The sequence below is a fragment of the Catharus ustulatus genome, chromosome 21 (assembly GCF_009819885.2).
Source record: "Catharus ustulatus isolate bCatUst1 chromosome 21, bCatUst1.pri.v2, whole genome shotgun sequence".
NCBI lineage: Eukaryota > Metazoa > Chordata > Aves > Passeriformes > Turdidae > Catharus > Catharus ustulatus.
In genome coordinates this window covers 5,469,761-5,490,372 of record NC_046241.1, presented here as the reverse complement: position 1 = coordinate 5,490,372, position 20,612 = coordinate 5,469,761, and the positions used below count along the sequence as shown (strand labels likewise).

General features: G+C 49.1%; 1 protein-coding gene across 18 annotated transcripts in view; it reads left to right on the top strand.

Annotated features, from left to right (window-relative positions):
* Nucleotides 1–20,612, top strand: part of DNM1 (dynamin 1) — a 65,617-nt gene that overhangs the window by 28,483 nt on the left and 16,522 nt on the right. For 12 of the 18 annotated variants that reach the window (XR_004419849.2, XR_004419851.2, XR_004419850.2 and 9 more), the window contains exons 10-15: nt 275–413; nt 8,374–8,460; nt 8,644–8,714; nt 9,168–9,219; nt 10,422–10,433; nt 11,708–11,821. Coding sequence is in view for 12 of the 18 variants with exons in the window: in XM_033077270.1 (XP_032933161.1) it covers nt 275–413; nt 8,374–8,460; nt 8,644–8,714; nt 9,168–9,219; nt 10,422–10,433; nt 11,708–11,821 (475 nt within the window). In the remaining 6 variants the exon portion in view is untranslated. Of the gene's footprint in view, nt 1–274; nt 414–3,603; nt 3,743–8,373; nt 8,461–8,643; nt 8,715–9,167; nt 9,220–10,421; nt 10,434–11,707; nt 11,822–20,612 lie in introns of all 18 variants that reach the window. The other 6 variants (XM_033077271.1, XM_033077268.2, XM_042779875.1 and 3 more) reach the window with 3 other exon arrangements.

The following is a 20,612-nucleotide window of genomic DNA, read 5'->3' as shown; positions in this document are numbered from 1 at the left end:
CAGACCTTGCCACCCTTAGGCTGAGGTAAAATGGTGACCTGGCTATGGCTGTTTAGCTAAGGTCCATTTTGCCCTTCCTTGCAAGTGCCAAGCATCCCTTGTTTTTCATGAACTTCAGTCAGGGCTTGTCCAGGGGTTGTGATACTTCCCAGCCCAAATGACCCGGGTTTTGGTGATGGCGGTGCCTGCTCCAAGATGTGTGTGTAACGCTGTGACATTCTCCTTGCCCCTTCTCCCCTTCCTGCCTTGTCTTGTCCCCACCCTGGGTGTTTAGAACCGGTCTCTTCACACCTGACATGGCCTTTGAGACCATTGTGAAAAAGCAGGTGAAGAAGATTAAAGAGCCTTGCCTGAAATGCGTGGACATGGTCATTTCGGAGTTAATCAATACTGTTAGACAGTGCACCAAGAAGGTAACCAGAGGCAGCATGGAGTTGGCACCTTCCACCTGCTCGCTGGCTGTGGCGCAGCATCGTGACCTGACCTGGGCAGGGACTTGCCTGCAGCCACACTTGGTGTTTTCACCACCTCCTCAGCATGACTAGACCTGAGCAGAGCCAGCCTGGAGCGATCCAGCCAACAAGCCAAACAGAAAGGAAGCACTGTGGGATGTGGGCTATGGTCCTGCTCCCTGAATCTTTTAGAGCTGAGGCATGCTGGAGATGTCCTGGCCACTCCTTTGTAGTATGACTCCTGGTTCTTTTGAAAACTCTATGGCTACATTTTTCTTTAAATTTGTTATCTCGGTTTATTTTCCAAGCCAGAAACTGGGATTTAAATTTTGTGCCCTCTGTTCTTGTAGAAGTAAGAGGATTAAACCCAGAGTTGCCATTGGGGGTTAGATGGGGCTGAAATTTAGAGCTGCAGCACTTACAGTTGTGGGTTGTAGCTAAAGGAAACGTTCCTGTGGTGTTTGGCTTGGTTTCTGGCTGGTTTGGTCCATATCCTGATCTGGAATAGCAGCACATGGCTGAGAAGAAGCAGGTTAGAAATGTTTGTTAGCTGCTGGGGTCCATCTGCACTCTCTCTCAAGAGTGAAGGCATCAGGCTTTGCCCTTTGGGATCCATACTGGTATTTTTTATGATCAAGGGTGGGAACCTTCCTTGATTCTGCCCTTTAGATGTGGCAGCTTTTGTATTTCAGATTGGGGTTGAAGGAGAGTGAGATAAGATGTCTTGTGCCATTCTTCTCAGCCATGACTTGCTGCTTCAGGCAGGGCTGGGTGCTGGTGAAAAGGCACCTCTGTTAGGCTTAGGTGGGCACTGGAGACTGGAATCACCCCTGGTATTCAGGTGCAGGTAAATGGGCACTGCAGGAGGTTTCCACAGAGTCTGACCCCCTCTTGGCAAGGGTGGGGACAGGTGCCCAAGTGGTGACACTTGCCATCCCTTGCACAAGTGCCTGGCTCTTAGGGCCAAGAGCCTCTGCAGAAGGGCTCAGGTGTGCAGGCGCGTGCTTTGCCCCCCAGGACAGACTGGGAGAGCAAAGTGGATGCAGTGAGAGGTTGCTCAGGTTTCTAGAGTGCTGGAGGAGCTTCCTTTTCTGTCCTGCTGTCCTCTCTTGGGGTGTGTGACTGTGGGAAGCACCCAGAAAATTGCCATTAGAGCCTGTTGACAGGTAAGCACAGGCCCTCGGGCTGCCAAGTATCCTGAGTCACCTGCTAACTGGATCAGAAGGGCCCTCCTTTTTCATGCCCTCTGAAGCTTCTTTTGATTTGTTCTCCATCCATCAGTTGCTATTCAAAACTGCCCATTGGTTCTTTCTCATTGCATCCTTTCCTTCACTTCCTATTTCTTACTTCATTGTTTCTTTTTCATTCCTCTTTTGACTGACAATTTTAGAAAAAACCCTCTGTTCTGAAGGCAACAGTTCCTCAAGTGATCAGGTGGTGGGTACAACAGGGTGGGAAATGTGGGAGGAGAAGAGGCCACATGGATGGAGGGGAAATGCCACAGATTCAGGAATAAAGGATCCCATTTCAGCTTGTATCCTACTGCTAAGGTGTTCATGGTTGGCTTGTTCTGTGTGTGTGCTCTGGTAGCCGTGGTTACAATTTTGTATATGAAGAAACAAAATACTGTCCTTCAGGTGATACTCAGGTATTGTAAGGGACTAATTTAAAAAAGGAAATACCAGATTTCCCCTGAAGTCTGGTGGGGCAAGCAGCATAACTTGAGCTTAGCTGGCTGCTGGGTTTGTAGGAAGCCTCTGCTGGGTCAGAGGATATGAGCTGAACTCTGGAAATGATCTTACTTTGCTCAAAAAGCATTATTGGCACCTGGAGAGAAACCCTTGGGTGGATCCAAATCCTGTAGCATATTCCAGCTCTTTGATGCTTAAAAGACAGAGTGGTTGTACTTTCCCTAATGTGTGTTGAAGAGTGTTTTAATGCTGGTGTTGCTTGGGGACTTGCAGGTGTTATCCACAGAGATGTGAAAGATGAGGTGAAGGAGTAAATACGTGATTTACATGAAGTGGTGGTTATTTATAGCTATCCCAGGATTTGGTGTTAGCTGCAGGCACTCCAGGTGTGGTTATAAACTGCAGCTTTAGAAAAGCAATATCCCCTTCCCATGCCAAGGGGATGTTATTCCCTGAAAGCATTGGCAAAGTGCTAATGGCCCATGGTAAGACAAATTACTCAGATTGTGTAACAAAGAGCATCCAGTAGAAGCTCTGAAGTGTTAAAAGAAGTGCTGAAAAACTTTTTTTGGGTGCAGTAGTCTTGAATTGGATTGATCTTGGCTATTATTTAGTAACTTTAGTTTGTGTGGATTTTCTCTTCTTCCTGAGTGGAGCCATTGAAAACACAGACCACAAAATATCAGTGGAAATTAATAGTTCCTTATAAATCACAGTAGGCCTATGTTGGGTCTGATGCTGCAGGTATAATGGATGCTTTGTATAGCTGTGGATGTCCTGTAGCACATTTGCATTTTCCTAAATACTGGGTACATCTATTCTTACTGAGGAAGCTGATGTTGCAGGGGAGGTGGGTGAAATGAAATGTGTTCTGTAAGTGGAATGGTTTGCCCAGATCCCTGAAACTGAGAGACACCAGTTCGGTTCTGCCAAAACAAGATACAAGTGACAGAGCTCTCCAGGTCTTAGCCTGCTCAGGCTTCCTGCAGCTGGAATAAGGCAAACTTGGAAGGGGATATGGTGGGAAGGAAAGGGAAATGACATCAAGAGAAATGGTGAACCTCTAGGAGAAGAGGCAGTGGCTCACTGGCGAGAAGTTTTGTCTTGAAATCCAAAGAAGCTTTCCTTCAGGAAGTGATCACTTGATCCCTGGGGCTCCATTCATTCATCTTGCTCTTGACAGCTCACCATTTCACTGGCCCAGCTGCTCCTACCTCATTCCCCCTTTGACACTTCCATTTGCCTGTAGACTCTCCTGATACTTGGCAGTGCACAGGCCCCATAGCAATGCTCACCTGGTTCAGTAAGCTAATGGAATGAACCAAAATCTCACTTCTCATTTTGCCTTGTGTTTTCTCTCTTCTCCCTCTTCCTTCCTTCTTTCTTGCTCCTTCCTGCTCTTTCTCTGCTTTGCTTTCTTCTTCCTCGTTGCTTCCTCCCACCCTTCCCCTGCCATGCAGAACGGGTCTCTTCACGCCTGACCTCGCTTTTGAAGCCATAGTGAAAAAGCAGGTGCAGAAGTTGAAGGAGCCAAGTCTGAAGTGTGTGGATATGGTAGTGAGTGAGCTCACATCCACCATCAGAAAGTGTAGCGAAAAGGTAAAGAAACAAAAAAAATCAAAGAAAGGTCAATGCCCATCCCCTTCCCACACACTTCCACGCTGTTTATCCACACACACATGCACCCACCAGGAACTCCAGCAAATCTAGAGAGAGAAAATTGATACAACAGTACATCTAGAGGAGAGCAGCAACCTGCAGGTACAGGAGCAGTTTAAAGGCAGGCCAAGGGGAGTGCATGACAACAGATGGGCACTTTAGCTGAGCAGTGAGCTGGGTTACTCTGGCATAACCTTCTCCTCTGTCTGGCTCAGTGTGGATTAAACCTTTAGTAAGACCAGTTTACTGTGCCATTGCCTGTACACTTGGAACTACTTAGTTGCTATTTCTGGGACCCCCTTAAATCCAGGTACCTTAGAAAGATAAAAAGCCAGAAAAAGACTTCCCACCCTCACAGCATGAGTGGTCTGCAGTGCATATTGAGCTGTCACATCTGCAAAACAGCGGTTGATTAAAAGTTTGAGGTGCAACATGTTCTGCAAGAGACATTCAGAGTTCCAAAAGGTTTTGAGAAGAGCTTTTCCAGGCATTACACCCTCTGCATCATTCTCCTGCTGATTTCTCACTCCATGGACTGTGCTCAGGGGGAAGTAGTGTGATGCTTTTCCTTGCTTGCTGTGAAGTGCAGGAGGTGAAGCCTGAGAGCAGCAGCAGGTGGAGAGTGACAGGGAAGGTGTCAAATCCTTCTTGGAGGCTGGGGCAGGAGTGGCTTTGATTCCTGGGCTGGTTCCCTCCAGGAGAGGGCACCACATGCCTCCTTTAAAAAAAAGGCAGATGTGGCAATTGGTGTTAAACTTACCAGCGAGGGGCCAGAAACATGTGGCACAACAGAAGCGTTTCTGGAAACTGAATTGGAAAGGACTGATTCATGGGCTATTTTAGGACTTGGAAGTTACAATTTCCTTCTTCCAGGGTGACAGCGAGACTCGCCAGCGTTTTGGTGAGCCCTAAGTTGGGAAGGAAGGGAAGATGATAACTGATGTGAGTTCAGAGTGAGGGCAAAAATGAGTTAATAAATTCTGGCTCACTAAGGAATGCAGAGCTCATTGCCACTGCTGTAAGGACACGTCTTTGACATGCCCCAAGCTCTGCCCAGTCTGTTTCTTGAGGAATCCTGCTGTTGCCATATTGTGTGGTCTGCTGTGGTGAGGCAGCATAACTCCTTCCCAGCCTATTTCTAATTGGAATTTTTATTTTGATGGGTGTGATTGCTTGTACTGTGTTCTGTATCCAGCTGGTGATGTCTGCTTTGGGTGGGGAGAGAGAAGGATGATGATAAAAATCCCAAGCGTGTTGAATTCTAGTTTCTCTGTTGGACCACGTCCTTAGAGTGGTTGGATACCCACTTGCTCTGTGGATTTTTAATCCATGATCTGGTGGATGACCCTGTGTGGATATTCCAAGGTGATGCAACCTGGGTAATCCTGTAAAGAAGGTGATAGTGACACTGCAGGAGACTAGTGGCTGTGGTTAAAGCCAGAGAGGCCAGGGAGGCAGATGTTAGATGTAAAATAACTGCCTGAATGAAAACACGTAGCAGTAGTACTGGAAGAAAAAGGAAGACTTTAGTAATGTTTTAAGTTAAATGTGTGCATGTAGTGGGAAGCTTAATCTTGCCTGTACCTCCCTCTGAAAGAGTAGAAAGAAAGAAAAGGCCACTTAAGGATTGCAGCTGGACTGAGATGGGTTCTGATGGCATAAGGTAGTAACAGCACAGGGACATTAGTTAATTTGCAATATTTATTTTGCATGTTATAGCTCTAACTGCTTGACATGGACAAGAGCATGTGCTATTAGGGGAAGCATCTGGAAAAGGCTACTTTAGGACTGATGCTAATTGTAAGGTAATACCCAGCCTGCTGTGTTGTGGACTGATGCTGCATCTGAAAAGATGACAAAAAACCTTTAAATTCACCAGGAGTCCTGCAAGGCTTCTGGAAAAGAAGGCTGCTTGGGCTAACACCTCTTGAATTAGCTTAACAGTCCTGTAGCCTTGGTTTGTTGCTGTCCTGAACTGTTGTGTGTTATTGTTTATGTTATCTCACAATTATTTCATTTCACCCCAGATGGTGAAGAAATCATTGTATGTACAGTTGATAAAGCTATATGGATTGAATATTATGAGACTGTCAAAGAACACAGAAGGTGACAAACCCATCTGTGTTCACACTACAGTTTTCCTGTATGAAAAGTTGATTATTTCTTGACTATTAGACAAAGTTGAGGGGTGAAGAAGAGTGCCATTAACAGCTGTCCTGTGACTGGCTTGATTTTGAGCTTCTTGCTATTGGAGAGTAGCTCCAAAAGCAACAGAAAGCTGGTGTAAGCATGCTCCCTTACATTTAGGAGGATAATATTCTAGCTAGTGTTTTTCCAAAAGCAGGAGCCTTCTGTGCCAGACTGCACTGCAGTGTCTCACAAGTGCAGGAAAGTCTTGCAAGTCAGCAGCCCTTCAGCTGAAGGTTGATCTCTGGTGTGCTGGCAAGGACTCGTAGCATCTGCAAAGAGGGAACTAAGGAGCGTTGGGACAAATTGGTTTTCAAAGAGGGCTTGTATTTTGATTGAACAGGAAAATGATGCTAAAGCAGGATCGAAACCCCACTGAGCTGGGACATGATCCCAGGCTGACAGACTTTACCCCTCGAAGGGTCGCCTGCTCTCCTGTCTTTCAGAGTCATGGCATTTCTGGGTGCTGTTTGTCCTGCTGGTGATAACTCTTGCCCCTCTATACCCTGTTGCATGTTCCTTGGTGGTGTGACATCATGTGGCTTATTTATCCTCTTTCCTTGCCCACCCTTGCTGCTCCTGTGCATGCTTGGGGTCAGAAGCTCCTGCATGGGGACCAATGCTGCCAATTTATTTTTGCACATGGATGTTGCTGGATGAGCTGGGTTCTGAATAAACCACTACTTGTTTTGCACTTTGTGTGCATTTGAACTGGTTGGGACTGGGATGGTGGGGGGAGGTTTCGTGTGGTTTTTGTTTGACTGTGTTTGTTGTTGTTTTTTTTTTTTTTTTAATTTGAAGCAAAGAAGCTGAGACTTGCTTAAAGGTTTTCCAACTTCCTGTTTTTCTGTTTGACATAACTTGCCCATCTATCCTTTGCCAATCCCCCAAAGGAAACAGGAAGCTTTCCCTGTCTGTCTCTGAAGCAACCAGCTGCCTGAACCAAAAGATCATGGAGAACACCCAGTTTTTGCTTTCAAGACAAAGTGGTACTGGGGAACACTAATTCCACTTTTTTTCTGCCTTTGTGGCCTTCAAAAACCACACATTTTAAAATAGTGTCAAATCTAGTCAAAATTCCAGTTCTAGGCTATTGCAACTTTCTTGACTGCAAGGGGGCTCAAAGGATTTGAAACTATTTGTTGGCACATGTTAGGAATATTGGTGGTGGTTAGTGTGGATTCTGGCTTCTAGAAATGATGCTGCACATTTTGAAACTGTTCCTTGTAGCATGTTATAATTATGTATTCAAAACAAAAGGGCAAACCAGTTTAAGAAGTTGCTTTCATAAACTGGAGGAACAAAAACAAATGCAGTACATGTCTTGGGCAAATGAGATTTTATATACCTCCTTGAGCAGATATAAAAGACTGATTGGGAAATACTGTTTGACATCATAGTCAAATTGGAGGTAGTATTAAAAAAAAAAAACCAGGGAAAATAGTTTCACAGGGGATAGGTGAAGTAGGGAAGAAAGGGCTGGATTCATTTGACTATGCTGGGTTTGACCTGAGATGCAGCAGTGGCTGCTGTAGGAATCACTAGAGGTTTATGACTCTAGGCAAGAAGGCAGGTGCTGTGTGAAACCCAGAGGACTTTAAAGGTGCTGATTCTAGAAGTGTAGCTCAGGTATGATCTCTGTAGATCATCTTCCGTTGAATCCCTACCAGAGTCCTTCTGCTTCTCAGTGTGAGCAGGAAAGGACTCACTCCTCAGTAATGTAAAAAATGTGCTGTAGATGCAATATGAACATAGATATCCTCTATGTAATCCTGCCTCAGCACAGTGGAAAACAGGTAGAAGCAGCTGGATACCCGGAGCACAGTGTTTCCTGGAGACATGAACCCTTGAGCTGGTCAGATCCTCTGTCTCTGCTTGCAGATGGAGAGAGACAGATGCTTTTGCTTAGTCCCTCAGTAAACAGGGACTGGAATCCACTTCACTTCCTAGAGGACTTAAAAGGTTGTAAGAACAGGCCATTCACCTGCTTAGCCCACTACAATGAGGTGCTGAACATCTAGAGAAACTACTCACTTTAATGGGGAAAGCCCAACAATCAAGAAGCAGTGCACTTACATCTGGTGTTTGCCAAAAGCCTTATGGCAAGAAGAATGTGGTGAGTTTGGAGTAGGTCTCTGATGAGACAGAAGGGTTGCTGCAAGACTGAAAAAGGCTTTTCTCTAAAGCCCAGAGCAAGTAGAAATTAACTTAGCCCTCAACAGACCTCCAGGAACTTGGAAAAGACTTTCTGCAAGTCCAGCTTTCTAGAACTTCCCTTGAGAATATCTAGTAGCAAGGTGTATGTGTGCATGTGTACGTGTCGGGGGCTGCAGCCCCCTTTTTACCTCCCTTTCCCATGTGCACGTGTTTCCCCTCTCCTGCAGCTCAGCCAGTACCCTCATCTGCGTGAGGAGATGGAGAGGATTGTCACCACCCACATCCGTGAGAGAGAAGGCAGGACCAAGGACCAGGTGGGGATCAGGAGTGTGTGTCGGGGGAAATCAGGTGGGGGACACCTTCTGAAGATGTCTAAGGTGGGCCTGAGCCATGGGGTGTCTGGCTGCAGAGGGGATGATGAAGAGTGTCAGAGTTCTGTGTGACCCTGTTAGCAGTGTCAATCACTAACCTCTTGCTCTGTGCCTCTTGTTTGGCAGGTCATGCTTCTAATAGACATTGAGCTGGCTTACATGAACACAAACCACGAGGATTTCATTGGCTTTGCCAAGTAAGCACCCACCTCCTATTGCCTCCTCTTCTCTACACGTATTTCCTGTGGCTCTGTCCTGTAGCTGCTCCAGTAAATGGGGTGCAGATGCCCTGGTGCAGATGCTATTGTCCCAAGAACGGTGCAGCTCTCAGTATTGCTTGTTTTTTTCAGTAGCTCTGGATTGCAAGGCTGGGGAGGAGAATAGAGATGTATGGAAGGGGCTGTTACAGTTTTGTTTGTGTCAGAACAAAAAAAAATAAACTCAGCAGCTGTGGAGGGTTAGTGACCCAAATGAGATTCATGTGGGAGTGAGAAGAGTAGTCCAGGCTGAGAGAGCAGATAGCAAAAGATTTAAGACTTGAAAACTAGTGGTGGGGGGGCTTCAACTCACTGTAGCAGCTGTCCAAAGGGAGGATTCAGGTGGTCAAGAAGAGCCTTGGAAGTTTTGAATGTCTCTGCTGTTGTTTTCAGTGCTCAGCAGAGGAGCAGCCAGATGAGCAAGAAGAAGGCAGCTGGTAACCAGGTAGGCCAAGTTCCATCTCCTTCACTGCTGCAAGGAGGATGTGTTTGCTACCTGGAAGCTACCAGGTGGACAAGTGCTGGGCTGGATGCAGCACTGCTCTAAGTTGTTTTGTTGTGTTGCCTTTTTTTTTCCAAACTCATGGAATTTTATAATTGGAGGATAGTGGTTTAGGCTCCCCACAGTCAGGAAGAGCTGAGCATCTGGCAGCAATGGAAGGCAATGGCAGCTTGATAATCAGGTTCTGGTCTTGCTTTTCTGGTAGAAATCCCTATTAATTACTCTTCTGTAACCTCCTCTCTGTTCAGCCCCTTCACTAACTGTGCCAACTCTCCTGCCAAGGTGAGAGGTACAGAACACTAGGTCTGAACTGTTACAGAATTGTCCTTTCTAGTTGTCTTTCCCATGAGTGGTATCTACTTTCTGAAAAGAGATACAAAGAGAGTTAATGGACTCTTTTTCTGAAAAAATTCATTGGAAATATATAAATCTGTACAGGGAGATAGAGGGTGATGATAGCCATGGTTGCAGTGGGTATGTATCTGAACACACCCATGGGGGAAGGCAGCAGTGGAGGGAAGGACTTCTCTTAATCCTCCAGGAACTGTAAGGAGTGGACACGGAATTAAAAAGAGACTAATGACACTTGTCCCAGATTTGCTGGGGACATGGCAAGGCTGTCTTGGCTAGGAGATCTTGGAAACAAAGCCTTACAAACAGGTTCATAGCTAACACAAGTAAATTTTTTTGCTTAGTCTTTTAAAAAGACATTCACTCCTGACATCCATCCTCTTCATAACAGAATGTTTGGCCACCTCTCCCTGGACACGACATTGCAGAATGTTTCAGATTGTTGGCAGGCAGGTGTTCTCAGCAGGTTGGGCTGGCCAGCCAGCCATTTTGGAACAGCTGTAGGGAATCCCATCCTCTGCAGTCCCTTACAGTAGAGCTGAGCGTAGAAGAGTGCAAAGGGCAGACTCAGATCTACCTTTAAAGTGCTTTCGCTTTCCTGTTAGATTTATTTTGGGATGGGGGTTGCTTGTGTTAACACCTGGGGTAAAAGATTTGGTACCAGCCTCCAATTTATTTTATTTTATTTTTGAGCCTCTCTTCTCCTGCTCCAGCTTTCCTGGTAATAATCTCTCCTCTCTTTGCTCCTCTCCTGCTCTCTGCTCTGCTGCTGTTGCTATGGTTCCCCTTTGCAGGATGAGATCCTGGTGAGTAGAAGGCCACTCAGCAGGGTGTGCTAATGAACATTAATGTTGCATCTGGGAAGGCAAAACCAGGGCTTAAACACATTATTCCCTCTGCTGCCGAATGGGGAGAGGAAGGCAGCTGGCATTAGACACAGATGAAGCAGAAACGAGGTGGAAAGGTAGCACGTTGAGGAAGAATTCAGAACTGCGGGTACATCTTTCGAGTGGGTGGAGATAAAAAAGCAGCAATCCAAGGATGTGTAGTTCTGTTCCACTGCCCCCTCCTGTCCACATGGAGAGTAGGACTAGATCAAGCATAGAAGGCAGGAGATGAGGATCCAAGGCTCCTATGTTTGGCTTTACAGAGTAAATTGCCGGTTAAATGATCCTGTACCTCCAGGGCAGCTAGTCAGGTGTTATGCCAACTGGGTAGGTTGCTCACACAGTGCAACCTGCTAATACACAGTGCAGTCTCATGGCTTTTCAATGCCAGGGAGTTTTCAGCAGGCATATTCACACAAGATACAAATAATGCATGCGGATGTTTCTGGGTGTAAATAGTACAGTAATAGTAAAAGCTGGTGCCTTTAAGCTGATGCATACCTGCATTTGATTATGGCACGTGTGAGGTTCTAAACTAGCACTTGGTGGATAGGAATCCCCCTGGAGAGTAATAGCCTGGCTTCTTTACAGACTAAACTTCTAGAGACTTGTCTTGCCCTCGATTGATATGACTGCCCAAATACCTGGGTATGGTGAAGTCCAGGGTACTAATTCCAGATGCACCATTTTGTTCTGTTATCCTTAGTGAGTTCTTTTACTAAACTCAATTCTTTCTGGGGTACTTGGCCATATCATGACCTAGTTCCCCCTACTATAAGTTGAGTGAAGCACTCCACATCCACAGTGTGCTGAAAGGTGTGCTGGTTTCCTGGTTTTCTCTAGGTGTGGCCTTTTCTGGGTGTTTTGCTGTGATTTGGTGCTTGTAGGTTGTGCCAGTGTCCAAGGCACTCCTGATGTAGTTCTTTCTGTATCTCTTTCCTCTTGGCAGAGGGTATAATGCACAGCACTGCCAGGTTCCTTCCTGCCTCCTTTTTATGCTGTTCCTGTCCCTTTTGGGGCAAGGACCTTCACTGGTCAGTTGAATGGGGGGCTCTTCTGGCAGCAGCAGAGAGCACCATGTTCCTTGTTTTTCCGTACTGCTCTGTATGTAGGGATACCCTTGGATCCCTCCTCTGTCACCTAAGGCCAGGAATGATTGTCCTTGTTAATGCTCACTGCTTCCACCCCCTCAGGTGATCCGGAAAGGCTGGCTCACCATCAACAACATTGGGATCATGAAGGGTGGCTCCAAGGAGTATTGGTTTGTCCTGACAGCGGAGAACCTCTCCTGGTACAAGGACGATGAGGTGAGTAGCTCAATTCTGCTGCTTGAGTCTTAGGCATGTGATGAGTACAGGCACTTCAGATCACTGGGAGTTACAGACGTATCTTCTCAGTGCTGTCTGCAGCTTGTGACAAGCTGAAACTATCCATGGGCCAGGCTCCCCATGGCCTCAGTTCTGCTGAGCATTTCTGAATTGATGTGAATGTGGCTTGTTTGACGCACAAGGAGTAATATTTATGCTTGAAGTTCTGGCTCAGTGGAAAGTTGACAGGCACTTGGAATGAATTTGACCTTTATTCATTTTGCTGTGGCAGCTGTGATCATCAAGGGTATGATGGGTTAGTTCCAAGATTTGGACTTCTAGGCATTTGTGGGGCAGCAGTGATTTTTCTGAAGGCGCGTGGCAGTGATTTCATGCATCTCCTGGTCACAAGAAAAAAGTGCTCTCAGAGCAAAGCAACAGGAGCTGTGGACCTGAAGCTCCAGCTCAGGTGCTGGCTCCTTCTGACTTGGAGTAAATTACTTAGTCTCTCCCAGGTCCAGCTCTTAGACATGCGAAGTAGGAATAACTTTTTATTGATTCTATATTGAACATGTGTTAATGTATTGTATTTAAAATTGTTTGAGTTGTAAATGGTCAGAGTTCTGCTGACCAAGAGTACAGTGATGTGTGGAATATCACTGATAAGAACATTGACCTACTCTGTAGAATTGCTTGATAATCTTGAATATTAGCAATTCTGGCAACATGCTATGGTGTGTTTCTGCTTCAGTGGGAATTGTTATAAGCAGTCAAAATCTTTGCAGCTGAAGTCGCTGTCAATAGTGTTTTACTTCCCGTGCAAGAAAAGGTAGATAATTGTCCCTTTTGATTACTTTGGAAAAAGAAATAATAGGTGGATGGTTCTGGTAAGAATGTGATTGAAAGGTTTAGTCCCTTCAGTGTGCTGGGAGATGAAAAATGTCTGATATGATGCAGTCATAAGCTCTGAGCTGATCAGAGTTTCTGATTGCAAATGAAGAAACTTCTCTGCCTCTTATTATGGTTTGTGTCCCTCAGGTGTTCTGAGGCACTCAGTATTGTGTCTGGGAGCTGCAGCCAGGCCTGGCTTCTTGTCTAGTTGCTATCAGTGGGCCTGTTTTCTTCTCAGCAGGTAGAAATGATGACAAATACAGTGATGAATCAGCCTCTAAATATTGCTTTCTGTATTGGAGATGGCTGCTGTGGTGCTGTGGATGAGCAGGCAGCAATTTCCTAATTAAAGAACAAGGAATTGAAATGGCTTTTGCTAAATCATTGTCTCTCTGCTGTAAGACCCCTGCCCTTTGTGTTCAGAGTGTCCTGGGGAGGTCTCCCTCTCTTCTGGGCTTCATATACAGGTCGAGTGGTTATAAACATCAAGTAGTTTAATCAAAGCCAGCTGCTACATCTGTATTACAGAGATGATCAGAATTCCCTGTTCTTCCCCCAGGGAGTGGGAGGGAGGGCGGTCTGCAGTGGGGATGTATAAACTGTTGATAGATTCCAGTTGCCTGGGATGGGGATTGGACCTCCCTCCCCTCCTGAGGGAGGGCAGCCTTGGGGGTTGATAGCAACTGGAGGTCTGCACCATTTCCCCTCTGCAGAGCTGCCTAATGAAAACAGTTCCCTGCCAGCCCCTGTCCCTTAAACATAGAGAACCAGCACTGATGAGGTCTGAGCTGCCTCTGAGAAAGGAGTCTTTGTTTTCAACTGAGTGGGAGCAGGGGGGAAAGGGAAGTGTGTGTTTTATTTGCTTCCTCCCCAAGTCCAACTCCTTGATCACTGGCTGTTGTGAGGGAGAAAGGAAGCAACGTCTGCCTGGACTCAAATATTGAGCCAGGCTAAAAGTTGGTGCATTTGATGGGCAGCTGGGAGAGCCTTGAGCGTGGGCATTCCCATCCCAAACTTCAGTTCTACACGGAGCTGACTCAATGCCCAGGAGCTGCTCACAGTGCATGGTCCTCTGTCAGACAGGGGATTCTTGCGTGTCTGTTTTACAGAGCTCTCCTCCTTCAGCAGTTCAAGAGAACTCATGTCCTCTTCAGCTCCTGAAAAATGTGTTTTTAAAGGTTGTACACCATGGTCTTTCTTTGCTTCAGCTCTGGACAGAAGGAGGAGGCTGTGTCTGCCCCACCCTGCACTTTTGTGGGCTCTCTTGTCCTAGTTCCCCTGTGCTCTGGCTGCTTTCCAGAGGGAATGAGGAGGAAGCTGAATCTGCCTTTTGTGGATGGAAGCGCTGGTAGCAGCACTGTGGGTGCTGAGGGGGGAAGGATCAGAATGAGGTGGGGTGGGGTGAGGGTGAAGGCTAGGCCAGCACCTCTGGGGCCAGGAGGATTGGGGACACTGCCTCTCCCTGCCCTGTCTCACAAGCCAGGACCCAGTGTCTGTGGAATGAAGACATCTGGACCCCATTAGTGAAATACCAGTCTTTCCGCAGCACTGGCTTGTTTTTTTTCTCTGCCTCTGAAGAAAGGAACTGAAGCTTAAAATGTCTTAAAGGGCCCAGCATTACATGTTAGCAGGGATCTATGGCTGTTGATGCTCTGGAGGGGCCTGAGGGAGTGTGCTGGGGAATGGGAGGGGAAGGAAAGAGTGGACCAGGCGGGGGTGGAAAGTTGGCTCCCCACTCTGCCTTGCTGCCAAGACCATGTGTGTGTGCTCCTGGGCTCTCTGTTTTTCTTCCTGTCTCCTTTCAATGAGTCAAACACTGGCCCCATGGAGAGTGGCCCCACAGAAAGCTTGGCCTCCCAGGACCTGGTGACCCTCCTGAGGTACCTGCATCTCCTGAACCCTGTGGGATCATGCTGCAGGCCAGCAGTGGGAAGGAGAGGTGGGGAGGAGCTTTCTCTGGCTGCTGGCAGTACAGAGTGAGGTTTCCTTGCTCAGGGAGGCTGTAGTATCCCAGTGGAGCAGCAGCACAGCACCAGAGCACACTGGCTGCTCAGCAAACACCACAGTGGACATGATAGAAGAATTTTATTTGACTACTCCTCCTGCCCAGATCCCTTATGAAATGCACAGTGCCTATGACTCTGCAGGGCTTTCCTGCCTGCTGGAAAAGAGGTCTGTGAGCTTGGAGAGAGCTGCTGGTGACAGGGACCTTGTAGGAAGGATGGAATGAGCACTGTGCTCTGTGGTTCCTGCAGTAAAGCTCAGTCCCTGCTCTGCAGGGTGACTGCTCCTGCTGCAGTGCCTGTGTGCCACTGTGTGCTGGAGTGTTTGCACAGCTGGGTGGATGGATGTGTCTGCAGCTTCCTTTGGGAATTTGTATGAATGTGCAATACAGCTGGAACCTTTAGTCCTTACTCAGGTAAATCATGTACTAGAAATTTGGGTCTTGTGTGAATGGATGGCTACATTAGAAGAATGACCTTATTTGCTTGTATGAGGCTATTCATGTGTTGCATGCAATGTCACTGCTTTTGAGACCTGTGTGTACAGGAGGGAAGGCTGCAGAGTTTTAGGTGCTTGGGGTGCATGGAGGTACTTCATATTCCTTACAGATCATTTTGATTCCTGATGCATCAGTTGTTTTTGAGCTTCTTCTGTCTTCATGTCTTCTCTTTTGGTTGAAATGTATTTCTGTCCTGGGGAAGGTGACTTTATTGGCAGTCACTAGATAGCTGTGTATTCTGCACCTGTCAGCATCTCTTACCCCATTCTAGTTTACAAATAAACACATGGATCAATAGAAATAGTCCCCCCCTCCACTGCACACATGCACTTCCCTCTTCTCTGGCCCTTTCTACTCCCTGCTCTATGTCCTTGAGGCCCAAATCAGCGGGTAGAAATCCTTTTCCTTTACTCAGATGCCTCCAGTCATCAGAAACTTGCTGTGATAAGTTTGCTGCAGTGAAGTTTTTGCATCCAGCTTGTTTTAAAGAACATAAGAGCAGGTCTCCTCTGAGGTGGTTCCTCTCCTGCTTTCATGCTGCTCTCAGGTGCCCTCTAGAACATGTTCATTTTCTTTGCATTCTCTGTGGAGCTTTTTCATTCATGAACTTATCTTTTTTTCACAAGTGTATATTTTCTCATAATCTTACTCAGTTTTAATCGGTCCTCATTTATGCTTTCACTCAGTTTCTCTTCTTTCTCTGGCAGACAAACATCAAAGCAAACACAACACCCAGAGCATCCAAACCTCCAACTTTGAATCCATTCTGGGTTTTTCTTTGTATTATGGCCAATATTCTCTACTCTGTGAACTCCCCTTTCTCCAGAGACCTTTCTGTGCTTGAACCTGCCTTCTCAGGTAGCAAAGCACACCACAGTTGTGACTCTGACAGGCCTATGTGTTTATTTCTGCATTTTATGGCAAAGCTTAGCACGTGAAACACAAGCCATCCTGAACACAGCTACCCTGGGACAAGCACATGAAACTGAAAGAAATAAGAAAGGAATGAGAGAGAGACAAGAGAAACAAGAGGGTTTTGAGTAGGCTGGTGAACAGGCAGGTAAAAGTGATGATCAGGCATGGCTCCAAAGGGTTAGACCCTCCCAGGCTGAGGGGTGAGTGACCTCTGCATGCAGCCATCCCAGAGCCCACCCTCTCCAAGCATGTCCCTCTGCCGTGCAGGTGTTGCCGTCCCCGTGCAGCACTGGCAGTGTGTGGTGTATCCCAGCACAGCCTAACCAATGTGCAGACTACTGTACAATCTCGTAGTCCTGAACAGGTAGTCTGAACACTGGGCAGACGGAGTGGAGCCTCTGCGATCTGCTCTCCGGCAATCAGCAGCTCATTAGTCCTCTCCCCTCCCTGCTTTTGGGATGGGGTTGTGCGGGGCAGAGATGGGGTGAACGAAAGTCCAAGTCCTGATTGGAAAAACATCCTCCTCTGGCAGCTGGGGGAGAAGAAATGTTGCTCCCTGCGTGTTTCCAATTTGGAGCAAGTTTCCAAGCGCCTTCCTCTTCCAGTGTTGGTGTCAGGCTGGTACCTGGATTCCACCTGGGATGTGCTGCACCTTTATAGAAAGAGGAAAAAAAAATTGATTAGTTTGAGGAGGAAATGCTGTGAAGTCTTGGCTGTCACCCAGGTGCTTCATTCAACTCCTCTTCTTCCCCATGGAGCTGTGTGGGAGGATCCTCAGGCCCCATGCACCCTCATCTCCTGTCCTGAAGATCAGCGGGTCCAGAGCAAAGTTCAGACAGAACCAGCCTTTGCTTCCAAGCCCTCCAGAAGGTCCTTTGACAGGGTTGCAGAAGGCAACCTTGGCCAGCTGCCCTTGCAGCTCACCTCTGGCTGCTGTAGGGAGCAATCCACATCCCTTCTTTCTCTCCCCCCACTACGCCCTGGCATTGCTGAGCCTCCCTCCCTCTTCTGGTTTTTGCTCCCTCCCTTCTTGCTTCCCTTCTGTCCTTCTGCCTCACTTGACGTGGCAGTGGAAAGCTAACTAGACTCGAGGGAGGAGCTTGCTGGCTGCTGGGAAGGCAGAGTTTGGCAGGAAGTGAGCGGCTGACGGATGGGGTTGCGCGGGGGAAAGGAAGGTTCCCTACCCTGCATGGAAACTTGAGGAATGCTGTCGCTTTCTGTGACGCCTGGCTCTCATGTAGTGATTCCAGATGTTAGTCCCAGCCCACAAGATTTGCTCCCTCTCCCTGTGCTGCAGGGATAAAGAGGACTTTATTCACGTGTCTCCCTGGTGTGGATGGTTCAGTTTTGTGACTGAAAATGTGAACGCTTGGGACTCCCATTGTGGCGTTAACCATGCACTGGAGAGGTGTAACCCACCCTCTCTCAGGGCTGTGAAACACTTTGTGTGTGTCTGTGTGCATTGTGCCTTACCTTAGCAAAGCAAGCCAGATACTCTGGGATGGTTCATCCCTGCCCTGGCACAAGGATAGGGGCAGGGAGAATACCTGGTTGTCCTTTGTGAAGGCTGGTGGGCACTGCTGTGACCTGCTAGTTGAGTTTTGGGCACTATAGTCTCTCTCAAGCAACTCAGGCTTCCTCACAAACCCTCTGATGGCTTCCTAGGGTTGCACTTGGCTGGAAGTTTAAGTCTTCACATTATTTCAGCTGATGTGAATAAAAATCTTTACTTTTGTGCAGGTGAGTTAATTGCCATTGCTGTGTTTACTAAGCCAACAGTAATGGTTGTGATTAATCACATGAGTCCAGGTCTAGTGTCTACAGAGCTTTTGAACTAAATTACAGTAATTTCACGACCATAAGGCGCACCGGACTATAAGGCGCACCCCCCGGGAGCCGGCACATTTTGCAACTTTGTAGATCAGATAAGGCGCACCGGTCTATAAGGCGCACCGGGTTTTTTTTTGCAGCGAGGCTCCGCCCCCAGCTCCTCCCGCACGCTTGCTGGCCGAGGCCCCGCCTCAATCCGGCAGCCATTGGCTCCCGGGCCTGCCTGTACCCGGCAGGGCCGGGCTATGCCCACCGCCGCTCCGTGCAGCATCCCGCTGTTCCGGGAGTTCCCTGGCGCTCCGGGTGACCCAATGCCGGCAGGCTTGCCCCGTGCCGCCGCTGCCCCGATTCCAGCTGCTTGCCCCCTCCCCGCGTGGCAGCCGCTCCGATTCTGGCGGTTTTCCCCCTCTCCGCATGGCGGCCGCCGTGCTTCTGGGGGTTTTCGCCCCCCCCGCGCGGCGGCCGCGGTGCTTCCGGCGGCTTTCGCCCCCCCCGCGCGGCGGCCGCCGTGATTCCGGGGGCTTTCGCCCCCCCCGCGCAGCGGCCGCCGTGATTCCGGGGGTTTTCGCCCCACCCGCGCGGCGACCGCCGTGATTCCGGGGGCTTTCGCCCCCCCCGTGCAGCGGCCGCCGTGCTTCCGGGGGCTTTCGCCCCCCCCCCCCGCGCGGCGACCGCCGTGATTCCGGGGGCTTTCGCCCCCCCCCCCCCCCCCGCGCGGCGACCGCCGTGATTCCGGGGGCTTTCGCCCCCCCCGCGCAGCGGCCGCCGTGTTTCCGGGGGCTTTCGCCCACCCCGCGCGGCGGCCGCGGTGATTCCGGGGGCTTTCGCCCCCCCCGCGCGGCGGCCGCCGTGCTTCTGGGGGTTTTCGCCCCACCCGCGCGGCGACCGCCGTGTTTCCGGGGGCTTTCGCCCCCCCCCGCGCGGCGGCCGCCGTGTTTCCGGGGGCTTTCGCCCCCCCCCCCCGCGCGGCGGCCGCCGTGATTCCGGGGGCTTTCGCCCCGCCCGCGCAGCAGCCGATCCGATCCCTGCGGCTTTCGCCCCCCCCGCGCAGCAGCCGATCCGATCCCTGCGGCTTTCGCCCCCCCCGCGCAGCAGCCGATCCGATTCCTGCGGCTTTAACACCCCCCGCAAGGGAGCCGTCCCAATGTCGGCGGGCCGGCCCCACGCGGGGGCGGCCCCGAAGCCGGCGGGGGCGGCCCCGATACCGGCGGGTCCGCCCCGCACGGGGGCGGCCCCGATGCCGGCGGGGGCGGCCCCGAAGCCGGCGGGACGGCCCTGCGCGGGGGCGGCCCCGAAGCCGGCGGGGAGGCCCCGATGCCGGCGGGACGGCCCGCGCGGGGGCGGCCCCGATGCCGGCGGGTCCACCCCGCGCGGGGGCGGCCCCGATGCCGGCGGGGAGGCCCCGATGCCGGCGGGTCCGCCCCGCGCGGGGGCGGCCCCGATGCCGGCGGGGAGGCCCCGAAGCCGGCGGGTCCGCCCCACGCGGGGGCGGCCCCGAAGCCGGCGGACCCGCCCCGCACGGGGGAGGCCCCGATGCCGACGGGCTCTCACTTCCGGGGTGGCAAATGTTGCAACTTTGTAGATCAGATAAGGCGCACCGGACTATAAGGCGCACTTCCGGTTTTGGGGGGAGATTTTAGTCAAAAGGGTGCGCCTTATAGTCGTGAAATTACTGTAGCTTAAAATCTTAGGATGTGTTAAATTAAACCAAGGCAGCTTTCTGATGTAAACAAGCCATTACAGCTGCTCTGCAGCGTGGGGGAGGAATCATTCTATAAATTATGCTTTGAGGGGAAAAGTGATGCAGGTGGGCTGTGTCTGGGAAAGATGGTCTCAAGATGTGTGTATATAGTGGGATGACCAGGGCTTCCTGGAGGAATCACATCTCAGAAATTGAGCTCTTCTACTTGCTAAGACAAGAAGCAGAAAGCTGTTGGTAACATCTTGTTTGGGGGAGTGGAGTGGTTGGTTCAGCTTGAAAATCTCAGCTCACTTGCTTTCAAATATTCCAAACTGTTTTTCAGAGGCTTTTTCCTAGTAATCTTTTAGTGTGTATGTATTCATGCAGCATGTTTATTATAAATTATGATGTTAACATTTCTCCATTGGAGTAGAGTTTTATTACTGGAGTTCCCAAAATGCCATGCATGTGTTTAGCAGAAACAATTTTACTGAAACTCCAGCATCTCTGGGGCAGGTTTGTTTACCCATAATACTTTACATCTCACAGGAGGGAAAGGAGATTAAGAGGTGTAAGCAAGATGAATTTTCCTTAATTTCACTCGGCCCCCAACTAAAACAATGACAATGTCTTCTCCCATATCCAGACCCTTGTCTCTGTGCAGAAGAAGGTGTTTGTCATTACAGCTACAGGGAAACCTTTAATTAGTTTATTTATGCTCCAAATGCAAACTGAGACCTAATAATTCTGCCAATTACTTTCTTGTGCTGTGAGTGCCAATTTCCAACCTTAGGGAGCCCACACATGCATCTGTCAGCTTCATTTTGCATGTATCCAAGAGCAGGAAAATTTACTTTGCTGCTGAGGCAGTCCAGGTGAATGGAGAAAATGCTTGGAGTCAGGCTGGCTTGCTGCCTACTGAATTCTGTGAACTTCTTGTAGGTTATTACCTACAGGTTAGCATCAAATAA